Below are 21,756 nucleotides of genomic sequence, written 5' to 3'. Positions count from 1 at the left end.
TCAGTATTTCTTTATCACGAGATGCAATCTCGCTGATAAGAAGCATGTTAATTCAAGTATATATATGAAAAGAACAAAGTACATAATATACCATGTTTGATAAAAACAGTACCATGAACGTAAAAAATCATTTCTATATTTTAATTGTTGCACTAAAGATGATTTAATTAATAGCGTCCTTAATATTTCATTTACTTTTATTATAATTTATGATTATAGAGTATATTAATAATTTTCAGCACATAGCTTAATTATAAAAAAAGGATAATAATCACGAATATGGAAGGAATAATGTAGAAATTATAAAAACATATAATATTTTTAATAGATTTGTACTTCTTAGAATCTCTTATTTTTTATGATTACAAAAAAAAAAATAAATTTTATCATCGAGTGCTTATCGAAAAATACGTCACCGTTGCGGATAATTAAATAAATGTGACAAATTAAGATGACGAATTTATTTGCAGAATTATGGAAGACATGGTGACTGTGAATGGAGTGAAGGAGCTGAGCAGCAGTGCTGACAGGATTTACTACGAATTGGATGGCGAAGGCGATGCCGATAGCTCGACGACTCCGAGTCACAATGTGGATCATCATCGCGATCGTGAGTACTATATCGATTGTTATTTCACAGTGTCTCTTTTTTTTCACTCTTCCTTTTTCTTTTTCTTTCACCCGCTAGTTCTAATCGATAGCGGTGCGATAAACGAGGCGTTATGCAATCATACGAAACAGTCACATACAAAAATTATGTGAGACAGGATAATAAGATTCTATGACGGACCTTTATCTATTGAAGTTTTCCTTTAATTTTTTTGAAATTTACAACTTTCAAATAGTCTTTGACGTCGAAAAGAAAAATTATTGCACAATTTCTTTTATGAATGATGATAACTTTAAGATTTTAACGATTACAAAGACATTCTTTGATTATTTTGGAATCAATGTTTTCTTAGCGAAAAATGTGTTAATTAAAAATTGATTAGACACTATTTTTTTCATAATTTCGCACGTTTTAAATCGACGTGACGGTCAATCACCTTCGTTTGGATATAATTACGAAACGAGCGCAAAACATGCTTTCGCTAAATGATGCATTATGATAGTCACGATTCGCGCATGACTACAACAATTTATCTTTCTCTCCCTCTGCCTTTCTCTGGCACGAAAGGTGAAGTTAATTAAAGTTCGCGAAAGCGGTAGAAAGATCGATATGAATTATACATATACAATATAGCAACCGCGATAAGAAAACGAATGTCTCGTCGATCTTCTGTGCGGACTATTCGTTGATTCCTAGTACCAGGTACACAAGATTTTATTACAAATCTGAAAAATAAATCAATATTATAAATAAAATATCTAAAATTGTGAAAAATCACAATTATGAAAAATCACAATTTTTTGCAGATCGGTAAAAACGAGAAAAATTGTGGAAAATTATTTAATGGATACTATTTTTGGATATGATATGTTTTATTATTGTGCCAGCATCATCATTAATCATGAAATTTGTCGCATGCTGAACCTTGTATTCCATAGTTTCGTTTCCGACCTATTTTTAATATCGAGAAGTCTTAATTGAATTTTAAAATAGATTTATTTTATACGTTCTGTCGATTGACGCGAGCGAAAAGGTTTCGGAAATTGGCAGACAGCCTAAGAGTTTCTCTCTGCAGACGGCCGATAATATTTTGGTCGTTGTTACAATGGTGCCATCGGTGCTCGTTTCTCGTCTCGTCAGTACGAAACGAGACTTTCAGAATAGAGGCAAGACAACGTGCAGATTAACGACGTAGAAATAGACCGGGATTTAACGATAGTTTTGCGATATCCTCCATTGAGTTACGTTAGTTATATAAGCATAGTTGTAAATCTTGAAGGTGATGTAATACGTGAAATTTGGAAAATCTCGAAAACACAGCTTCCGCATCTTGTGTAGTCAACGATAATCGTGAATCTTGAAAGTTGTGTATGTGAAATTTTGAAAATTCCGTGAAAAAAGCAGCCAATTTAAAGATTGGCAATAAATGGCTAGCAAAATAAGCTCCGCTAACTAAAGTCTTGTGAGTTTTGCAATTTTTGATTTAATTTAATCTCTATTCAGTTAGGTAAAGTTATAATTTCCGCGACGTTAATAACAAATACTTTTTTTCTCTGGACAATAAATAACTCAAAGCTCAGTTAATGACTTTGAATTACGCATTTCTCTAAACGATTAAAAAATTAATTATTATATCGAGATCAAATTGAAATTTAGCAAGTTCAAATAAAAATAATTTCTAATTCAATTCTATAATTTCTTAACGAATTATTTCAGCTATTCCAAATCTCTTATTATTTATTTATTATCAAATTTATTAAAATTGTTGCCCATCATATTGAAATTCGCAATTTTAGTTGAATTGCTTTCTGAGTAAATATTTACACCGCTCATATTTTATTTTATTCGGCGCCAGATATTAACAAACATATAATATTCATGCTTCATGATTGTGCTGAATAATTTGTTATATTTTGCGCTTTCGAATTCACGCGTTTCAAAATTGTTCGAGCGTTACCTCGTTGTTGGTTCGCTTTCGTGACCTTCGTAAAGTAATGTTGGCACGAGGCTTGACGAGCACAATGATTAGCGGTTATTTAGCGCGATGCCTTCGGCGTAGCTAAAAACGCGCCGCGACATCGCGCTATTAAAAGTCACTTTATCCGCATCGAGTTCGCGTTCCTTGTCGCGTTTGTATAGTCGAAAAATTTTTTCCAAATCATATAGATATCACGCGAGATGTCGCAGAAAATTTATTTATTATATAGCATACCTTGGTGAGCCTCTCGAAGATTTTTGATTATTAGGAGGGGCAGGTTCAGTCGAATATAATTTCGACTTTAGTGCAACTTACGCTGCATCGCAGAATCGCGTGACTCGAGGGCGACTTCGAGGGAGAAATGTCAATCAGGGGTGTGACCACTTCGGAGAGCGAGGCGTTCCTTGGTTCCTTGCGTCTACCGAATTTTCTAATCGATCCGGATGAATTTTATGAAGGTAAAAAGCGAGCGCGAGGGCTCGTCAGATTCTGCTGCAACGATATTATTAACCGCTTCATGTTGGAATCGAATTGGCGAAACGCATTCGTGCCAGTCTGAATTTTTTATCGCGAAACTGTCTCAGATAGCGACATTTCTCCGTCGTGCACTTTTTTATTAACGTAACGTATTGTGAATAACAGCGATGACGAATCTCTGTCCGTTGTCGAATCATTAGCATTATCTTATCTTGTCGATAGCATGACTAACAACCGCTGTATCTTAGCTTTTCTTAATTTCTCAATTTATGATCAGATTACGGTGTGTTGACAAGATGTGCATATTTCTATAGATAGAAAAGAGATGTATAACTGCGTCTCCTCGGAATTTTCCGACATGATTCACACTGCGTATCCTTCCCAAAGCGTATCTAAAACTCTCCAAATAATTCAAGATATAAACTCTCATCAGTGGTAAACAAAGCTGCTTACTAGAAATCATTAAAATAGCACTTTATTCTTGACTTACGAGAATAAAGGGAAAATGTGTTAATGATTTATAGTATTAGGCAAAAATTGTTTGGCATTGATGCAATTATTTCATCCAAATGAGGTAGCGTCTAGATAACATAGTTATTACGAGAAAATTTCAAGTAATTTATATATATATCATGATATTAAGACTGAGACATATATTATGGCATTTATCTGATGTTGCGCAATCGACAGTTCTTTGGTAGTTTACAGTTAAAATACGAAATTAATTGTAGGGAGGACAATTTTTATATTTTTATTTTATTAAATTTATATTTTATATACAATTATTAAAAATGTTAATAAAATTAAAAATTAAAGATTGATTATTAAATAAATAAAATGAAATAAACAAAGTAGAATAATATGAAATTAATTGTAGGAAGAAAAATTTATATATATTTTTATTTTATTAAATTTCGAATCAATTATTTTAAAAATTCCAAAACTTTCATTTTTAAAATTATAAAATATAAATTAATTAATAAACTTTTATTTATAATTTTTATCTTTTATAACATAATTTGTAAGCTCCATTTTAAACACAATCTACATTATCAATTAAAAGTATCATAACTATAAAACTTTTTAAGAGAATTATTTTATTTTTAAGACTTTTTATGTGCAAATTTACAGAATTTAAATACTTTAATCAGAATTTCGTATATTGCCTAGAAATCATCATAATATTATGTAAGAAACATTTATAAAGACATCATAGTGTGATATTGAAAAATAATTATATAACTGAAAATATATATGTGCCTAAAATCACAATACTTTCCTACATATCATCACAAATTGTGAAATTGCATTTAAAGCGAATCTCCCAAATCATAAATTGAATCCTTTAATTCCGAAATGTTTTATGCGCATCTACTGCAGTAAACTTTGGCAATCTGACAAGGATGATCTTTCTTTGGCCTGGGTATATTAACGTCGTACTAATAGGTATCAAAAATATCAACGTCGACTTATTTTCGTTCCGCTATATATTTATATAACGCACTCTCGTACAAACCCTCCTCTCATGCGTCAAACGAGGAAATGCCGGCGTCTTCGATGGGAAAGATTGAAGCGAGCTTTGCAAGAGTACGGTAACTGTGCCAAGAGGTGGTATTGATCTTTTCCGCGGCTACGTCTAGCCACTATGCCACTTTTCTTGGCGCGTGCAAACCCCGTACTGTTGCCAGAAATTGAATCACGCAAATTCACACGATTGCCATAAATAGACGTAACCGTATAGAATTCGATCGCTTTCTTCGACGCCTCGAGGAAATTTCCGCTGCCTACTTGTTGTTAGACCTGGTTGCGTCATAATGTCGTTTATTGTTAGGGGATTTCAGTTAATTAAATAGAAGTTATCGGTATATAGATAGTTATCAAAAATGCTTTCGTTGGCATATTAATCATCTATGTATATATATTAAAATTCTATATTCTACGAAATTTTTTAAAAATTGTGAGTATTATATATAATATATTTATCGAATATTTTTAAATTTATGGACTTATTAATGCAACTAACACTGCAACGCGTTGGTTTCAACCTTGACATTGAATTGTTCTGCGATGAATTTTTTAACACTGAGTTTTCAAAGTCTCTTTATAATTAGATCGTGATATGTAGCGTAAACACTTGTTATAATGTCGGAATCTCTCTAGTTATGCATGATAAAATCGATCGATAATCATTATCATGCTGCAAGAGATAGCGAGAGAGAATCGCAAGAATTTAATAAAATAATAAGTTTTTTACTTATTTAAAATTTTCGCCGCTTTACTTTACACAAATAAATCACATTTTCTTTTACTTATATTGGTTTTCATGATATATTTCATAATCAGATTATAGAAGGATTTTTTGCAAATTAAATCTGATTTATTCCACGAAAAATTAGTAATTACACATTCTAAGAATATATACATCATGTGATTTGTAATATGATTTGCATGATGTTAATGTCACCCATTGCAGGAAATTTTTCGCGCGAATCGAGGCCGTGAGCACCAATTAGTGCAACGCGCCGTGTTTGGTGCACGCGAAAACCGTTTGTCACGACAAAAACGGTATTCCGCAATTACATCATTAGCTATACTATACAATCATTGAGGCAGCTCATGAGTCTTACAAAAAATGTACGCGTGTATGAATTACGATAAAAAATAGCACACGAGAAAGCGTTATTGTTCATTATTTACGTCCTCAACTTTGAAATATGTATGTTTTACTCTTGGGTAATATAAAAATTTATTATCTTTTTTATGATTCTCTCTCTCTCTCTCTCTCTCTCTATTTTTCATAAATATAATATTGATCAACATAATATCGAAGAGATCGATATTTTTTATTGTACTTTTAATTGAAACATTGATTAGTGTATTATTATGTAACTTATTTTTTATCTTATTTCTCTTTATCGCGATGATTTTACCTCCTCTCCCTTCTCTCTTGTTCGTCTCTTTTGTTTGTTTGTTGCTGCTTCATGGAATTTGCAACGGTTAATTACAATCATGCACTAATCATCAGAATATGATTGGACAGTACTTTACTTAGCATTTAACGCGCATTTTATTTTATATTGTATTACGATGGGGAAACGTGAAAATCAAATGATTGTACATACAAAGCTATATCCAAAATATTTAAATTAAATTAAGGCTCAAATAATAAAATTAATGAAAACGGGTTAATTAGAGCTAAGCGCGGAAGCCGGTGCACATATGTTAAAATTAAAAGGATATGTTGATAGAATTTAATATCCTTTATTCAATGGTTTTTTCGCAATCAATCATTTTCGGTACCAGACGTAAAGGACGTTTTATTTTTTTTCGAGTTGCAGATGTTGTGAACCATTGTTTGTAAAGTCTAGTCGGACGAAATGCTTTTGATAAGAACAACAATCCTAACTCAGGAGTTCATGTCGTCCGACTAGACTTTACAAACAATAGTTCACATCTGCAACTCGGAAAGAAATAAAGCATCCTTTCCGGCTGGAACCGAAAATGACTAATTGCGAAAAAACAATTGGACGATTTGACGAAGGTCAACACCAGACACAATTGACTCATTCATGCTGAAGATGGTCCAATCCTGAGGACCGAAATGTTCATTGAATAAAGGATATTAAATTCTATCAACGCATTGTTTTAATTTTAACATATGCGCACCGACTTCCGCGCTTGGTCCTTAATTAGTCCGTTTTCATTAATCTATATCCAAAATATCCAAGAAAATACCATTGCTTTGCCGATTGATTCGCGCGATTAATTTCGATCGAATAAATCATATAAAATTCAAGAAATTACCGATCTATATAAGTCGAATTTGTATATAATACATGATGGATAAATATTAAAGTACATAATTAATAAAAGATACGCTTACATACAATATGATTCAAACGTTTAATTGCATTCAATTATAATATAATTAATGTTTATTTCGTTAATGATTAATAAATTCGAAAATGACACAATTTTTCTTTATTTTGTGTGGTAATACGCGATAATACAAGTTAACTATCATAATACAGGGTGTCTAGCGGTCCTTGAAATCCTTGAAGTCCTTGAAATGTTCTGGAATTTTGTTTGTCCTTTAAAAATCCTGGAAATGTACTTGAATTTTTTGTAGATCCTTGATTTTTTTCGTTATTTGTAAATTTATTCAGTTTCTTCAAATTCTCTTTAAGAATGAAACAAAAGTTGTTCGAGCGCTGATCGTTGTTGACCATAGAGATATAAGAATTAAAAGATTCTTAGATTCTTATATCTCTATGTTGTTGACATAAGGCTGCGCTCAGAAAACACAACAGTTGTACAACGTTACTCATATATTATATGATGATATAATATAGATAAATTTAGTAACGTTGCTCAACTATTGTGTTTTCTGAACACACCCATATATATATATACCGGCGTCGCCGGTTTCATTATATACCGGTATCATTATTAAAAATATATGTATATTTTATATAGGCTGGGAATACCTAAAAACATTCAGCTAAAAGAGTCAGCTGAAACTATTTATTTAAAAAAAATATTTAAGTCATATGTTACTTCGTATACAATGTACTAGAAGAATATATGTTAGCCTAAATATAATCTATACATAAATATAATATCTATAAAAAAAAGTTCTTGGTTCTTTGTACGTCTTGATCATACTAGAAAATCGTGCAAATGTCCTTGAAATGTCCTTAAATTTTATTTTCAAATTTTACTAGACACCCTGTAATAGAGCTTCGATAAATTTTTAGTATGGAGCAAAAGTAGCAAAAAATTTTTTAAAAGGAATAATTATTAGATATTTTTACATGTCTTTAACATATGAAGTGCAATTTCGCGTGCCGTCCTGTCATTCCATTTTGATGGAGGAGATACGATTTACAAATCGCGCTGTTGTTTACATGCTATGGCTTCGTAATCATTCACGCGGCGAGACTCGTGCGGTGAGGTAGCGGCGCGAGGTCGTTCTGTAAATCGTCATATTTATCTGTCTCGATACAAAATAAAATTAAAGATAGATATTAAAGAATAGCTGGATATGTCATCGCGCGATTGATTGCGATTGAATAAATCATATGAAACATTTCGAGAAATTGCCTGATGTATATAAGCGTCGAATTTATGATACGCGATTGATAGTAAAATAGGAAATCAATAACAGAGGCACTTATTATAATTAAACGCAATTAGACGCGCGAATTAATTTGTTTTATGTATTCATAATTTGTTTCGTTAATGATTAAAGAATTCGAAAATATGTACATATATGTATATGTATAACATCAGCAATTTTACGCTGACATTGCGTGATATTACGCGATAATACGCGAATTATATAATTATTAAGAGTAATAATTGTTTGGTTAAGAACATAATATCGTTTATTCAGCGCTTGTTTTTCGTAACATTATGTTTGTTATGAATTTTGTGACGCTTAGCGCGCAGTTGTTTATGTTTTGGTTTTGTCATTTGCGCAGCGAGCCTTGTTCAGTATCGTATTATCTTTTGAACTACCATCCATCATGACAAATAGTAAAAGATACCAAACGATTATTTATTTATTTAATTAAAAATTGGACAAGAATAATTAATCATCGCATGTCTATTGTCAAGCTGATCATAGCTTTATATTATAGTTAGGATTTTCACGTCATTATTTTCAATACAAAATAAAATACGTATCAAGTGTTATGTAAAGTACTGCGTGATTTCGCATTCTGATCATTAGTGAGCGCACGAAGGTAATTAAACGTGTTTTCGTGAGCGAATGCCATGAATAAAGAGTAGCAAAAGATAAACAAGAACAAAGGACGAGATTTGAGGAAGCATCGGAGTGACAGCAATAAAGGTTAGATGAATAATTTCCAATTTTGTTAATATATTATTATATTATTATAATATTATATTATTATAATATATAATTTTTTATATATGGTGGCGTTTTATAAGAGAGAGTTTAAAAGGCCAATGTATTATAACCGTATAATATATAATACTTATAAATCTCGTACAATTGTCAACAATGGTCACCCTTTTACACGAACGTCTATCGAACATTCCGTCGTTTGTGCGAAAGCTGGTGTTAGACACCTACGCAATTACGCAAATACGCACGTGGATCGTATGCATATTTGTTACACCGCGATATGTGGGTCATCCAGGAATAAGCATGCACGCCGATCGCGAGTGTGCATTATCGAAAAATCGTGAAACACACGTTTCACCTGTATTATCGAAAATCGGGAAACGCTCGTAAGTATCGGGCATTGCAACGTGTTTGTGCCAAATTTTCGGTATCTTTTCGCGTGCGTGCGCAAGTCAATAAAGTTGGATATTAATACATCGATGATTTGCAAAAGTGGCGTAAATGCGATTCCGAAAATCTCACCGAATTTCATCATATGCGACGTATCATAATTTTAACGTTCCTTGATACGTGATGTTAAAAATGCGGTGTATATTATTAAAATCCATTTATAAAATTAATTAATAAATTAGCCTCATTCTTTAAGATTTTATCATCGATTCGCAAGAAATCTGTTTAAAATACTTTTTCTCGAAATTTTTCAAACATTAAGTTCTTACAAATATATAAGTGATAGGCCTTAAGAGCCGAACGCGGATGTTGATGCGTATTCTAACGAAATTTAATTTTTCGCTGGAATTAAATTAATTGTACACAGGGCACGAATTTTTACTACTTGGCAACTTACAAGAAAAGACTTGGCAGTATACCAAGTAGTAAAAATTCGTGCCCTGGGCACAATTAATTTAATTCCAGCGAAAAATTAAATTTCGTTAGAATACGCATCAACATCCGCGTTCGGCTCTTAAGGCCTATCACTTATATATTTGTATTTTAATACGGAAGAGCCTTAATAATAATTCTTATTGATTAAGTTCTTAATTATTTAGAGGGTCTCTTCGGAAAGCAAAAAAAAATATTTAACGAAAAAAAATGTATATTAATTATAATTTATAATTTGTATTTTTTATGGCTTAACTACAATTCGTTAATTATAGTCTGTGATAAAGATTGAAGGATTTGTTTGTTGCTGCCTGTACGCGTGTCTCGTAGCGCGTGGGGCATATATGCACGCACGGATTCCGCGATACGACTCTGCCAAGATTCTGCCAAGTATCCCCCTTCCGCTTTTCTCTCCCTCTTCTGCTTTGTCCTACCACAGTTTATTCGACACTCACGACCAGTTGGCATGGTCAGTGCCCTCCAAAGCGTCGTCGATTAAACATATGCAGTGTAGTTTCTCTCTCGAGAGTGAACTCTCGCGCGCGTCGCAGCGCGTTTTCTCGTAAAAATAAAGTTATTGAAGCCTCACACACGACGAAGAAGAATAAAACGGACGTCGTACATTGAACGATTCTCGAGCATCTCGCGGAAAGACGCCCTGTATCGTAACTTTGTGTATTATTCAGAGAACTGTCAAATTCGAGTCTCATTGATTCGTCTAACTCTGGTATCACGGGATTCACGAGTAACAAATCGTTGAAACACTTTTTGTTTCTTGAGAGTAACTTTTAATAGCAAATTATATCAAAACATTGATAACTTATTGATATTTTTACAATATTCTTGTTTTGTAGCAGATATATTATAAATGTTTGTATGATTATTAACATCGCTTTCGATTTATGCAGAAAAATTAAATTAGAGATCGCTCACTAAATAAAATGTCTCAACTATTCTAATATTCCTAATACTAATATACAAAAGATATAAAACGATGGAATAAAGCATCTTTCTCAGAGTCTCAAAGCATCTCCCTTTAATGCAAAATTTTAATGTTTAAATTTGAAAAATCATAGCATACAATAATCTCCTTCAATTTTGCTACAAAAGAATTGGTTCTAAATTTCATTCAGAAAAAAGTAACGCCAGTATTTATTTGATGCCACTTATGGAGCAGCCTATACATAATAAATCGCTCAAGAAGACCCAGTTGACTAGAGTTAGCGATAATTAATGTTAATGCAACATAACCGGCTCTTGAAATGTGTTGATCGCCAATGCGAAAGTCGCTCGCCAAGTAAATAACATCTCGACGAGAGCATTAATTCGCGATAATCAACGCACGGCTCTCTGCTTTTCCGAAAACGCTTTGATAAAATATATCGTTAGTTCGTTGCGTGAGAACGGTATTTTTATCGACGAACGCGATGTGCGTAAATATATATATAATATATACATATATGTAACTCATACATACATACACATTGCTAAAACAAATAACAAGTTGACAATATTCTGTGCGAGATTTAATTCGGATCTCATTTCTCTTTTGCGTAAATCCGTCTCGCGTTATCGAAATCGATATCACGATATAGAGAGAGTACGAGGGAATTAAATTATGTGTTGCCCGATTAGTATTATCAATATGGATCAAATCGTACACTATTATCTAGATATCTGGTTGGTTATTATTCAAGCATCCGGCTATTTGATGTCGCGGACAATTCATCGACGATTGAAATGATGAATTGGAGCACAGGCCCCTTTATTATCATTGTACATTCAACCTTATCGCATAAATCATTCGTACCACTTATGCAAGGTGTTCCTATAACATACTTTCACGTTTTTTTATATATTTGCAAAACAAAATTTTTTTACAGGCTCTGTTTTTTAAATAAATTCAGAGTAGCTACGTTTTCTTAACAATAAAAATTGTTTGAGACACTTTTTCATGTTTAATATATATTGTTTGAGATAAATTTGAAATTAACCAATTATGTTTTAAAAACTAAATTTACAACGATTGCTGTAATAATTAATAATTTGTAATAGGAAATTTTTGAAAAATCATTACATTTTTAAGTAAATTACTACTTATTTATAATAAATAAAAGTTTTGTAAATATAGCAACATCTGTCTCATATACGTGGTTTAAATTGAATTTATATATTGGGTTGTTCGGAAAGTCATTTCGTTTTTTTTGCATGAAAATGAAAGATGAAAAAAACGAAATGACTTTCCGAACAATCCAATACAAATGTCAACAATGGTGCATTGTAAGTTTTGTGTTGCGTAGAATTCTCGTTCTTTGTAGAATCGCAATTTGCAGTCAATCCGATGACTCGTTAAGCGCGTGAATCATCGGGTCGGCATTGAAAACGATGATACCAACTTTGCAGAAAAATCAGAAAAATAATGTCGGAATTTTTCCCGAATTAATTATTTATAGTACGACCCGATGTTTTTAGTCGTTATCGATACTAGGAAAAAAAGCGAGTTGAAAATCCTCTATTGACATCGTGTCGCGATGTTCTAACTACCGACAGTTTGCTATCAATTCACGTTGAAATGATTAAACTTGTTTTGTGGTACAACGTTCTTTTCTCGACAGCTGTAAACCATTTTTTTTTAAACGAAAACTTTAGGTACGGATTGCATACAGGTGAATAATCGTAGTTTATATCCGTATAAAAAGTATAAATCAATTATTTTGTACTTTTTTGTTATTCTTTGCTTAATTTAATATATTTGTTTTGTCTTTTATTTTTGTCACAAATTTTTTAACATGTAAAAATTTTAATCACATAATCAATATAACGATTACTGTATTTTTCTTTTCTTTTTTATTATTTTATTTCTTATTGATTTACATTATGTATATTTTTTACGCATATCACGAACAATAAAAAGGAATTAGCTTGTCTCCTAGTTCGCTACACATTTGACAAGAATACGTTCGTGTCAGTTTCATGCAAATTATACGTGCAGAAACTGTGTATAGGCATAATTTAATCATCCCTGACGCAACCCCAATTCACCCCAAGTCACTCTGACGTTGACTACCGTTTACTACGCATATAATTCTCTAATAAGGTTGTAAAATCTCCTACTTCGTCATAATAACTTGTTATTTATTTTGTCTTATTGCAATAATCTTATTTGCAACATTTGCAATGTTTGTGAACCTCTTTGCTCTTGTGGTTGAACCATTGCTACGACGACGAGCTCTCTCGTCGTCGATTTGTCGAACGAAAACAACAGTCCTCGAATACCGCGTTGCGTTCTATTAATAACTCGACACCGCGGCTCTTTGTAGATTTGTCGAGGGTTACGACGAACTTGTGCATTGATCATATTGTAGCACGACGATGTGTTTCTCTTTCTCGCAGAGATGTCATCGTTAAATTAGAAATGCTTTTGTGATAAAATAATATTCACAATCGAGAATAATCGATGAAAAATCACAAATATTGATTAAAAATAATTTATAATTAATTATCAAACAATTAATGTGCTACTTTGAAATTACAAATTACACGCTTAAATTAAAAATTTAATAAATGTGTGAATTACGAACCTCGTACCCAACTAATATAGTTAACGATTAATCATTATTTGACATTTGTTACTTTTCGACACAACAGATTGTTATTTTTTAATTACATGTCTATTAAAACACTGACGTGTTTTTAATCGAGTATAATGATCCACTTATTAAACTTTTTGAGCGAGTTAGAGAGGCGATTGATCATTTCGAGCTTTTTAAACGAGGGCATCGTATAAATAAAGTAAAGCTGAAAATTGTTACAGAAACGTTAGGAATTCGTGTTGACAAAGAACGGTTGAAATTCTTGAAATGGGAAATGAGAATGAAATCCTTGCCGTGTACAAGCGCAATTCCGTTACTGAATGGTTGCAAAAAACTGGACAAGCTACAGATTATGTAAACAATGGTAAATCCTCCGATATATCCGAAAATTGTGGCTTTAACTTTTTCGTTGCAGTTTATTCCTTCTATTCTATGCTATATGCTATATATGTTTGTCTCTAAACGAAATAGAAATAGAAATTTTGGAGCAATTTATTGCAAATCTCTTATTGTATTTACATTAATAAAAAAGAAGATATACACGATAAAAGGAATTATCGATCTTATTAATCAATCTTATTTTAATAAAATTATTTTACTTCTCGTTGCAGGTAGCGAAAGTCCAGTTTTCGGTATCGAAGGTGGCGGAACCGGAACTGGGGGTGGAAGTAGCTTGAGACTTGCATCCGAGTTACCGAACGAGATTTCTGCGCCCTATGAAGTACCACAATTCCCGATCGAGCAGATCGAGAAGAAGCTTTTGATTCAACGACAACTGACTGTCAAGTAAGTAATTAATTAATTTAAAATACATGCCTTTTCGAATCACATGATTCAGATTGATTGAAGTAAGAATGACTTTGGATTTAATTTTATATTGATAATATCAAAAATATACATATGTGTATAAAAGTATTTAAAAAATATACATATTTTATTCATGAAAAATATTAAAAAAATTTTAATCGTCGTTTAATTTGAAATACAATTTCGATTTCACGTTTTAATCGAAATATAATTTTATAATAAATAATTTTAGTTTCATTCGAATCGTAAAAATCCTATTTATGTGAAAGATACTATGATATCAATTTTTAATACAGAAATCTATTCATATTATAAAAATACATTGAATATAAATTGTTAATTTTAATTAATCTCACATATTTATCGAATACTTTGCTCGCCAAAAGAAATTAATTTCGAAGAATGAAAACGACGTCAATAACTAAGCAACAATAAAATCGTGATCACGTTATTTACTATGCGGAAGGCTCTAAAGTATATCGAGGGATATAAAGTGTATATGTATGCACTCGAGTACTTGATAAGATCGAGTGCCATAAACCCTTATACAAAGTGTTTGCGACGCAAGCACTTAAGGGAACAAAAAATTCTGAATTAAAGTCTAATAAAAATCGAAAAATATATAAATTCTTTGAAAATATACATATCTCTGAAAAATAAGTTTCTCCGAAAGACGACGGCGCGTTTAAAGAGAAATATCGCGGTTCAAATATTTTTTAAGTCCATATGCATCATGACGTACCATATTGATCTAAACATTCTGGCGTTTTCGAGACGCATGATCACGCTGTAGCATGTCTAAACGTCATGATAATCGCATATCATACATTTCGAGCGACTGTATCATGATCCGATAGGGAGCTTTTATGAAAATTAAGGAACGAGTAAAGAGTCACTTATTCTTTGCACGATATACTATCACGGGATTATTAATAGTATTGAGGGATATGACATCAATTTTAAAAGCGCCCGATTCGAGAATATCTCGAACGATTGCTCTAGTTTTTGCTTTAAAAGAATATCAGAATTGCTTCAGTTTTCCAAGATTCTAATTCTCACTTAAATTTTTAAATAAAATTCGAACTTTGTAAAGATCACAGGATGAAAAAAGAATTTATTATCCAAACAGTTAAAAAAAAACTCGAGAAATATTCAACATCTAACTGCATAACAGATTCTTATATAAGAATGTTTTATAAATAGTTAAAGATAAATAGTACAATTAGAGAAAAAAAGAAAAGAAAGAGAGAGAGAGAGAGACACACACACACTGTATTTTTCAACATGACAATCGAGCGTCGATGCGACACTTATTGTTAGTGTTGTTCCACTTCCTGCGATGTGACGGAACAATAAGAAACATTTCGTATGCAATGTTTTATGTATACATACTGGTAGAATGCAGATCCGGCAACGTTCGTCGGGTCTGTGCCACGCGAACTAGTTTGGAATCATTATTAGATATCTCACCGATTTCATAATGCAATATGTAGATATGAGTTATTAAGGATGAATGGGATAGAGACTGATAAGTTATGTCGCCCACGCTTCAATTGAACAGACCGAGACGGATATTTTGAGAATTTTGCATAAGCCAAGCTGTTTTGTTACTTGATGGAGCTCTGTGTTCTATTCCTTTGTATTTACTTATTTAAGAATTTTTGTCGCGTCCATGCTTTTTATGTTTTGAAATAATTATGTTTTTAATAATGAAATGAAATACTGTACTGTGTTCTGTATTATATAAGAGATATCTCTTAAGCTCATACATGCATATACATATTTCTATACATAATGATTTGAATTTAATGCAATTTAATCTAAAGTTTGAAATATATTTTTAATAAGTTACCGAGACAAAGCTTTAACTTAATTCAATGCAATTAATTAATATTGATAAGATTATTTATAGTGTAAGTTTCATTATTCATTTATAACGATCGCAATAATGCAACATTTATCTTTCTCTCTCTCTCTTACTCATATTATATCTAATTAATCCTAAAAAGATTAATTTTTTTATATTCGATCCTTTTAAATTATTATATTCGTTTAAAATGGTAATTTTAGAAAAGATATAAAAGTTGTGGAGGGGAAAGGACAATCGTGATGAACATATTGAACATCTGATAAGCATGTACATTTTATTGATAAACACGTCGCGTTTAATTACAAATGTATACATTAGCGAGAGGAAAGCATCGGCGGGTCATTCGTACATCATTTATATTAGCTGTAAAATTTTTGTTTATCATTTATATGAAAATCGGGGATTTAATCACGAATTACCTTGGGACGAGATCGTTGATCACCGATAAAATCATCGTCGTCGTGAACGGAATTTTGCCGCTGTAGCCGATAAAGCTGCGATCAATAATTCAACGTAGGATATTCGCCTGTCTGGCCTCGAAGCGCTTAATATGTAATACGATAATTCAATTCGAAATGTGTGTGTCATAATCGTTAATAGTTACTTAAAGAATAAAGTCCCGTGTTATATATGTAAAACCGATTGAAGGGTTTTTGGCGAAAGATGATTAATAAACTTTTTCCTCAAAAAAGAAAAAAAGGATCCTCATCTTTCGTAACTTGTAAGAGTAAACCTTATTGTGCGAAACAGCCTGTATAAAGTGACCTCCACCTCAAAAATCGATCGTAGCTGGTTTTCGTTGCGAAACAAAGACGAATGAGCTTATTCAGGTAGTTTCCCGTTCATATTTCTGTCTCTCGCCATAACTGGAAAATGTTCATGATATTTCAACGATATCGAAGCATTTTCTACCTACCTTTTCGCTATTACTCAATATCTTCTATAAAAATATCAATATTCTGCGATATTGTTGATAATATTCAAAGAAAAATAACGATGTAGCAATAAATTATAGAAGCGAACTTATAAGTATTGCAATACACGTTAAACAATATATATGTCTGCATAATATATATATATGTTATTTTTTAAATTACACTTTAACAATGTATTTATGTATAAAAATGTGATATATAATATGTCAAAGAAAGTTTCGTAAGCGGAAACCATGCATCAGCTGTCTTTATATGCAATCAGAGAGTTGAAACGCGGTAGGGTGGCGAAAAGAGAGAGAGGGACAGGAGGATGAAGGGGTTGCTCGCGATCAGCCCTCCTCAGCCGCCTGTTCAGTGCTCGTGCGACCATCGTTGATATAGGACGTATACTCTGGTGTATTACGCGACTTCCGGCACGTACGAGAGAGTTGTAAGCGCGTGGAGAGTTAGACGTCATTCGCACAATAAGTTCGATGCCGTGTTGTATCGCGAAACCGATAGTAATATAATCAACGAGTTATAGATATGGAAAAATGAACCTTCACAATCGTCGCTCCAATAATTTATAGAAATTGTTTTAACTCACCGAAATTAAATCAAGTTCGATCATTGATCGCAATGTGTAGTCGTTATATCTAGCGTAGCTATGTTTTATGCCGTTCGCGTAAAAAATTGCGTAAAAAATTGCGAACACACACACACATATTTTACTTATACATATGATTAGTATTTTCTGAAAATACTCTTTTAAATTGAATAAATTATCATTAGTAAATAGCGATTTTAATTATAGCAAACAGTGAAATCTCACTGATAAGAATCAGTTAGTAATAAGCTGATTTTTCATAAAAATCATACTGCTTTAATCAGTGAAACAAAACGGAGCAGCAAAATGTTAAATCTTGTCACTTTAATCAATAACATTTTTATTTTAAGAGAGTATGGAATATATATATTTTTATAGTAAATATAGATATATAAAAATATATCGATATACATACATATATACGTACGCGATAATATTCCTCGGTAATTGCATATTAAAAAGAGTCGTTTATTTGTTTAAAAAAAAGTCCATAAACAATAAGTACAAATACGAAAGATTAGATTATATATAAAATGCTGTGTATTTAATTCATTTTAAAATCTGGAACTTTGATTTGTTGGGTCTTCCGCTGCAATGCAGTTATATCGGAACTTAAAGCTTGCATGTATCGTATGTATCGTAATGCAACGATATTATCACACGTTTAATCTACGAAGATATAGCGAATGAAAGAATTTCTCGTTATAATACCAGTACGCCTCCAACGACATTAATCTTTATGCGAACGATACTTAGACGAGATCAAACCAGATTGTTCGATATCAGCTGATTGAAGAGGGACGCCTCTCACTAGCGTTTAAATATCGCGTCAACAACATCGGGTGACGCAGAAGCATGCAATACATGAGTATTTTTCAATTGAAATCCTTCAAGAATTCGAAATTTGTGGCTTTTAATCAATATATACGATTTATTAATCTTGTATTTTTCAGAAACCTTTTTTTACTTATATACGTGTTCCTTATAACTTACACTTACATATTTATTTATAAGAGTTCAATTTTTATAGAAATATTATTAGGAATTAAAAAGTCAGAGAGATTATTAAGGAATTATTATAATGGAATCATAAAGATTAAAATTTAAAAAATAAAAAATCTTTGACAAATATATATTGAAATATATCTGTGAAATTCAAATTATTTTAAAAATATGAAAAAAATTCTGGAATTCTAGATATGTGTGTATACTTTCCGAAGAATTCTGGAATTCTTAATTTTATGAATACTTTTATCATTTAAAGAAACAAAAACACCAAAAATAATATTGTTATTGTTGAAATAATATTTATTTAAAATTTTTTTGCTATTTCAATATTTTTATAGATTTTTTATTTAGTTGTGAGCTTAGAAAGATTTGTGGTGTTGATGGCAGGAACAAAGATGTGATAAATGCTTTACCGCAGCATCGTATATAGGATGCTATTACAGAAATACTGCAGAATTTTGTCAGTCTCTCACCATATCCCTATTTGTCAACCAAATTAGATCGCATTAATGCGAAATATAAAATGTTTGACAAGGAATATAAAATAATAATATGCGTTAAAAGAGATTATTTATAATTTATATAATAGAAATTATTTATAATCACAATTGACGTTTCTTTGCTTTATATTTACTTTTCCATATATGAATAATATTTGAAGAATAATAATTATTATATTTCTCTCTTTCTCTCTCTTTATTTTTTTTTAAATTTAACACATAATATTTTGCAAAATATAAGATCCGACAAAAAATCACTTGCGACGAAACGGTGATTATTGAGACAAATGCTAGTGATAAAAGCAAACGTTAATTAATTAACCATAATATTTTTTTTAATTTAACATAATATTTTGCAAAATATATATCAAGATCCGACAAAAAATCACTTGCGACGAAACGGTGATTATCGAGACAAATGCTAGTGATAAAAGCAAGCGTTAATTAATTAGCCATAATATTATAATTAGCTAATTATTAGTTACCTTACTTACAATTAGTGATACTTGACGGAATGCAGCAGTGTAGTGAAATATATGCGTGAGACTGTGAAAAAAGTCGGGAAAGGACCACGTGGCTCCCATCGCGCCTTATTACCACCTGTAAAAGGATCTTATCGGGTATACCGGCCGACTAATCATGACAGATCATGGAAATTTTCCGACCACGTAACTGGAAATCGGATGATGCAGTCGATTTGCGATCGTGATAGTGATAGAGAAACGCTTATTAGGTCGAAACCGAAGGCGTCGCGATTCATAATCGTTTCTCGTCTTCTTATAAGCGAAAGTTATTTTTCGCGCTGGAGTTTCTGTAATGTTGTTTTCGCGCTTTTGTGAAAAATCACAAAGAGTGCCAAATGAGAATAAATTAGCACAAATTTCTTCGCGTTATTCGACTCGTATAATTTTCATTTTGCGCGAGTAGGAGCGATCGATCTGCAACACGTGACAACGATTGCGTAACATGTTCGCAGACGCGAACGAATCAAAACGATGGACGAGAGATAATAGGATTCTTCTGAGGTAATTCGCGCTTTGATACGGACTATGAGTAATAGATTATTTTTAAAAATTTTAAAAATTTTTCAGATTAGAACGTACACTTTATATTATTAATTTGAGCTACTATCATCTGTTCAATATGCAAATAGAGCGATACAATTGTGCTGATATAATTTAGAGTGCTGATTAATCTAAATGTTATATTAAATCATTAATTTTGATAATGTTAATGTTACGATAATACTGATTTTTAAATATAATACTATATTATTAATATATTAATTTTTATTAATTTAATTTAATATGATTCTTTGTACTTAAATGATCATTATATCAATATATCTAAAAATGTTTTAAAAATAAATATCTTTTATTATGCGCTGTGCACGCCTTTTGCAAACAGCTTTAACATTTATCCGCAGTCGGAGATATTCTTTTCAGTAGCAAATCTCTTTTAAATAACATTATGAAATTATGGACATGAGGAAATAAGCCGATATAAACGGATAAACATTAATAGAATGATGCATTAATTAAAGAGCGTTATCTTTCACAGAGTTGTTTTTAATTCTTCATGTGTATAAGAGAAAGAAAGAGCCTGTGTGCATATTGACGTGATATTCTTTGATAACCTCGGAGTCAAAAGTTCGCCAAGCATCACGACTATCACGACTTCGTCAAATTTAATCCCTCTCCCTCAATCATGAAATTGCACTTTATTTGTCTTCAACTCGTGTGTATTAACTCCGTTATAAATTCTCTCATATCGACGTTTGTATAATTTTAGCTACTGTTCTGTCCAGGGCACACAGTTAATGTATGATATAGAAGTATGAGATAAAATTATTTACTTAATTGAAACAAAAATAATAGAATGTTAAAGCAAATATTAGCCTTTAAAATTGCAAATTTATTACATATTACTCTTTATTTAGTTTTTTGTAAATGAACGTAGAATTGAAAAAAAATGTTAGACTTAATTACACATATGTATATACATATATTGATATATTTGATATCAAGAATAAAAAAATAATAAATACTTTTTTATATCATTTTGTTTAAAAAATTTGATTTTAAATTTAAATAAAGAATTTGCTTCAATATTTCACAAGATAATTACGAATCATTTTCTATGAAGATAAACTTTACTGCGAGATTTTATTTCATCTAAAAGAAAGGAAAATTTCTCTAAACGTTTTTTTTTTTCTTTCTTGACAGAGCTGCAAAGGATCTTGAGGAACGTCGCAGTCATTACGAGCCATCGCTCCATCCAGGAGTTCCCGATGACACCGATCATAGTTTCAAAATCGAAGAAAATGACTTTGTGCCTCACTTCCAACGGGTTTCCATATCCGGCGAGGACACTTCCGGAGTGAGTCTCAGAATATTGACAATCTTGGTTGTGTGATTGATTTTTAATACATGTAGGATTTTTTTATGATAGGATTTTCTGTTTTTTCTTTTTTTTTTCAAAGAATATGATTGCTGTATTAATTATTTAAACTAGAAGAATTGAAATTATGATGACATAATTTGAAAATGTAAATTATTACGTCGTGCTTAGCGAATAGTTAATTAATTCATTAATCATTGAAATATAGAAAAAAATGAAGTTATCTAATTATATAATA

General features: G+C 31.5%; 1 protein-coding gene across 11 annotated transcripts in view; it reads left to right on the top strand.

The window, feature by feature from the left end:
- Positions 1 to 21,756, top strand: part of Ampdeam (AMP deaminase) — a 32,474-nt gene that overhangs the window by 2,633 nt on the left and 8,085 nt on the right. For 6 of the 11 annotated variants that reach the window (XM_083037465.1, XM_083037454.1, XM_083037453.1 and 3 more), the window contains exons 2-4: positions 471 to 610; positions 14,024 to 14,198; positions 21,344 to 21,497. In XM_083037465.1, coding sequence (XP_082893591.1) covers positions 471 to 610; positions 14,024 to 14,198; positions 21,344 to 21,497 — 469 coding nt within the window. Of the gene's footprint in view, positions 1 to 451; positions 611 to 2,910; positions 3,047 to 10,282; positions 10,480 to 10,746; positions 11,249 to 13,633; positions 13,777 to 14,023; positions 14,199 to 19,489; positions 20,144 to 21,343; positions 21,498 to 21,756 lie in introns of those variants that run through there. The other 5 variants (XM_083037460.1, XM_083037461.1, XM_083037459.1 and 2 more) reach the window with 5 other exon arrangements.

This window comes from Prenolepis imparis, unplaced genomic scaffold (genome assembly GCF_030444845.1).
Source record: "Prenolepis imparis isolate NDT839.2.m4 unplaced genomic scaffold, iyPreImpa1.0 SCAF_5, whole genome shotgun sequence".
In the NCBI taxonomy this organism is placed as follows: Eukaryota; Metazoa; Arthropoda; class Insecta; order Hymenoptera; family Formicidae; genus Prenolepis; species Prenolepis imparis.
Note: the sequence above shows the minus strand (reverse complement) of the source record. Positions and strands in the feature narration are given on the sequence as shown.